Genomic DNA, 3,150 nt, shown 5'->3' on the forward strand with positions numbered 1-3,150 from the left:
CCAATCGACAACTGTCACAACACCGGCAACGTCTTCACCATCTTCCACACACTCCTCGTCAACAGTGACACCTCGGGCAACAACTACTACCCAATCGACAACTGTCACAACCTCTGCAACGTCTTCACCATCTTCCACGCACTCCTCGTCAACGGTGACATCTAGTGCAACAACTGCTTCCCAATCGACAACTGTCACATCCCGAGCAACGTCTTTACCATATTCCACGCACTCCTCGTCAACTGTGACACCTCGGACAACAACTGCTGCACAATCGACAACTGTCACAAGCTCTGCAACATCTTTACCATCTTCCATGCACTCGTCATCAACAGTGACACCTCGGACAACAACTGCTATCCAACTGACAACTGTCACAAGCTCTTTAACGTCTTTACCATATTCCACGCACTCGTCATCAACAGTCACACCTCGGGCAACAACTGCTACCCAACTGACAACTGTCACAACACCGACAACGTCTTTACCATCTTTCACACACTCATCGTCAACAGTGACACCTCGTGCAACAACTGCTACCCAATCGACAACTGTCACAACCTCTGCAACGTCTTTACCATCTTCCACGCACTCGTCATCAACAGTGACACCTCGGGCAACAACAGCCACCCAATTGACGACTGTCACAAGCTTTGCAACGCCTTTACCATCTTTCACACCACACTCGGTATCCACAGCGACACCTCCAACACCACCTGCCACCCAATCGACAACTGTCACAAGCTCTGCAACGCCTTTACCATATTCCATGCACTCGTCGTCGACAGTGACACCTCGGGCAACAACTGCTACCCAATCGACAACTGTCACAACCTCTGCAACGTCTTTACCATCTTCCACGCACTCGTCATCAACAGTGACACCTCGCGCAACACCTGCTACACAGTCGACAACTGTCACATCCCGAGCAACGTCTTTACCATATTCCACTCACTCGACAGTGACACCTCGGACAACAACTGCTACCCAATCGACAACTGTCACAACCTCTGCAACGTCTTTACCATCTTCCACGCACTCGTCATCAACAGTGACACCTCGCGCAACACCTGCTACACAGTCGACAACTGTCACATCCCGAGCAACGTCTTTACCATATTCCACTCACTCGACAGTGACACCTCGGACAACAACTGCCACCCAATCGACAACTGTCACAAGCTCGGCAACGTCTTTTTCATATTCCATGCACTCGGTATCAACAGTGACACCTCGGTCACCAACGGCCACCCAATCGACAACTGTCACAAGCTCTGCAACGCCTCTACCATATTCCATGCACTCATCATTAACAGAGACACCTCGGGGAACAAGTGCTCCCCAATTAACAACTGTCACAACCCCGATAACGTCTTTACCATCTTCCACACACTCATCGTCAACAGTGACACCCCGGGCAACAAGTGCTACTCAATCAACAACTGTCCCAATTCCTACAACGTCTTTACCATATTCTGCACAGTCATCGTTAACAGTGACACCTCGGGCAACACCTTCTACCCAATTGACAACTGTCACAACACCGACAACGTCCTTATCGTCTTCCACACACTCGTCATCAACAGTCACACCTGGTGCACCAACTGCTACCCAATCGACAACTGTCACAAACTCTGTAACGCCTTTACCATACTCCATGCACTCGTCATCAACAGTGACACCTCGGGCAACAACTGCTACCCAATCGACAACTGTCACAAACTCTGTAACGCCTTTACCATACTCCATGCACTCGTCATCAACAGTGACACCTCGGGCAACAACTGCTACACAATCGACAACTGTCACACGCTCTGCAACGTCTTTACCATCTTCCATGCACTTGTCATCAACAGTGACACCTCGGGCAACAACTGCTACCCAATCGACAAGTGTCACAACACCGACAACGTCTTTACCATCTTCCATGCACTCGTCATCAACAGTGACACCTCGGGCAACAACTACTACCCAATCGACAACTGTCACAACCTCTGCAACGTCTTTACCATCTTCCACGCACTCCTCATCAACAGTGACACCACGGACAACACCTGCTACCCAATCGACAACTGTCACAACACCGGCAACGTCTTTACCATCTTCCACACACTCGTCATCAACAGTCACACCTGGTGCACCAACTGCTACCCAATCGACAACTGTCATAAGCTCTGCAACATCTTTACCATATTCCACGCAGTCATCGTCGACAGTGACACCTCGGGCAACAAGTGCTACCCAATCGACAACTGTCCCGATTCCTACAACGTCTTTACCATATTCCGCACAGTCATCGTTAACAGTGACACCCCGGACAACACCTGCTACCCAATCGACAGCTCTCATCACTGCTACGCCTACTTTACCATCGTCCACTCAATCATCGCCTACAGTGACACTTCTTTCTTCAACTGTACCTAATTGACAACTGTCACAATTATTAGAACGTCTTTACCATTTTACACACAGTCATCGTTAACAGTGACACCTCAGACAACAACTACTACCCAGTCAACATCTGTCACAATCCCAACAACAAGTTTACTATCTTCCTCGCAGTCATCGTCAAGAATGACACCTCGGGAAACAACTGCTACTCAATCAACAGCTGCCACCACCCCTACAGCTACTTAACCAGCTTCCACGCAGTCATCGTCAAGAATGACACCTCGGGAAACAACTGCTACTCAATCAGCAACTGTCCCAATCCTTACAACGTCTTTACCATCTTCCATGCACTCATCGTCAAGACTTTCAAACGCTCAGCTTTCATATTGCCCCAAGTATTTTTGACTCGAACATAATTCCTATTGTTTATTGTATGGTTTCAGATGACATGGGGATGTACTTTTAGGTGTTCAATAGAGTGATTTTATCAAGAGGTGTCTTGGTGTTTCGAGCTCTACTTTGACCTCTGATAATGCATTTTAGGACATGCAGGTAGAATTTATTTATGTGTACATTACTTCAGTGGTTTTCTTAACTATTGGTGTGGATTTCCTCATATGCATAGGTTTAGACAGCATGAGGCCTGCTGCGAAATGCTGAAAAAGTTGTCTCATTAAGATTAATAACAAATCTTGGTTTTCTAAGGAGGATATCACTGTTCATCAAAGAAATGTGTCATGTTAATTAGTCTTGCACTGC

At 47.6% G+C, this 3,150-nt stretch overlaps 1 protein-coding gene across 1 annotated transcript; it reads left to right on the top strand.

Moving 5' to 3' along the window:
- Window positions 1-287: 287 nt before the first annotated feature.
- LOC137282227 (uncharacterized) lies at window positions 288-2,424 on the top strand. Its single transcript, XM_067813963.1, has 4 exons — window positions 288-688; window positions 745-1,726; window positions 1,767-2,035; window positions 2,173-2,424. Exons 1-4 carry the CDS (start codon window positions 317-319, stop codon window positions 2,422-2,424), a joined length of 1,875 nt encoding a protein of 624 aa, XP_067670064.1. The 5' UTR covers window positions 288-316.
- The last annotated feature ends 726 nt before the right edge of the window (window positions 2,425-3,150 follow it).

The sequence above is a fragment of the Haliotis asinina genome, chromosome 4, assembly GCF_037392515.1.
Source record: "Haliotis asinina isolate JCU_RB_2024 chromosome 4, JCU_Hal_asi_v2, whole genome shotgun sequence".
Classification (NCBI taxonomy): domain Eukaryota; kingdom Metazoa; phylum Mollusca; class Gastropoda; order Lepetellida; family Haliotidae; genus Haliotis; species Haliotis asinina.

Excerpts from the sequence above, each read along its gene's own strand:
- LOC137282227 (XM_067813963.1), top strand. The coding sequence starts at position 317 with ATGCACTCGTCATCAACAGTGACACCTCGGACAACAACTGCTATCCAA. Across the intron at positions 1,727-1,766 it reads CGACAACTGTCACAAACTCT|TGACACCTCGGGCAACAACT; the intron begins GTAACGCCTTTA and ends CGTCATCAACAG. Across the intron at positions 2,036-2,172 it reads CCACGCACTCCTCATCAACA|CTCTGCAACATCTTTACCAT; the intron begins GTGACACCACGG and ends AACTGTCATAAG.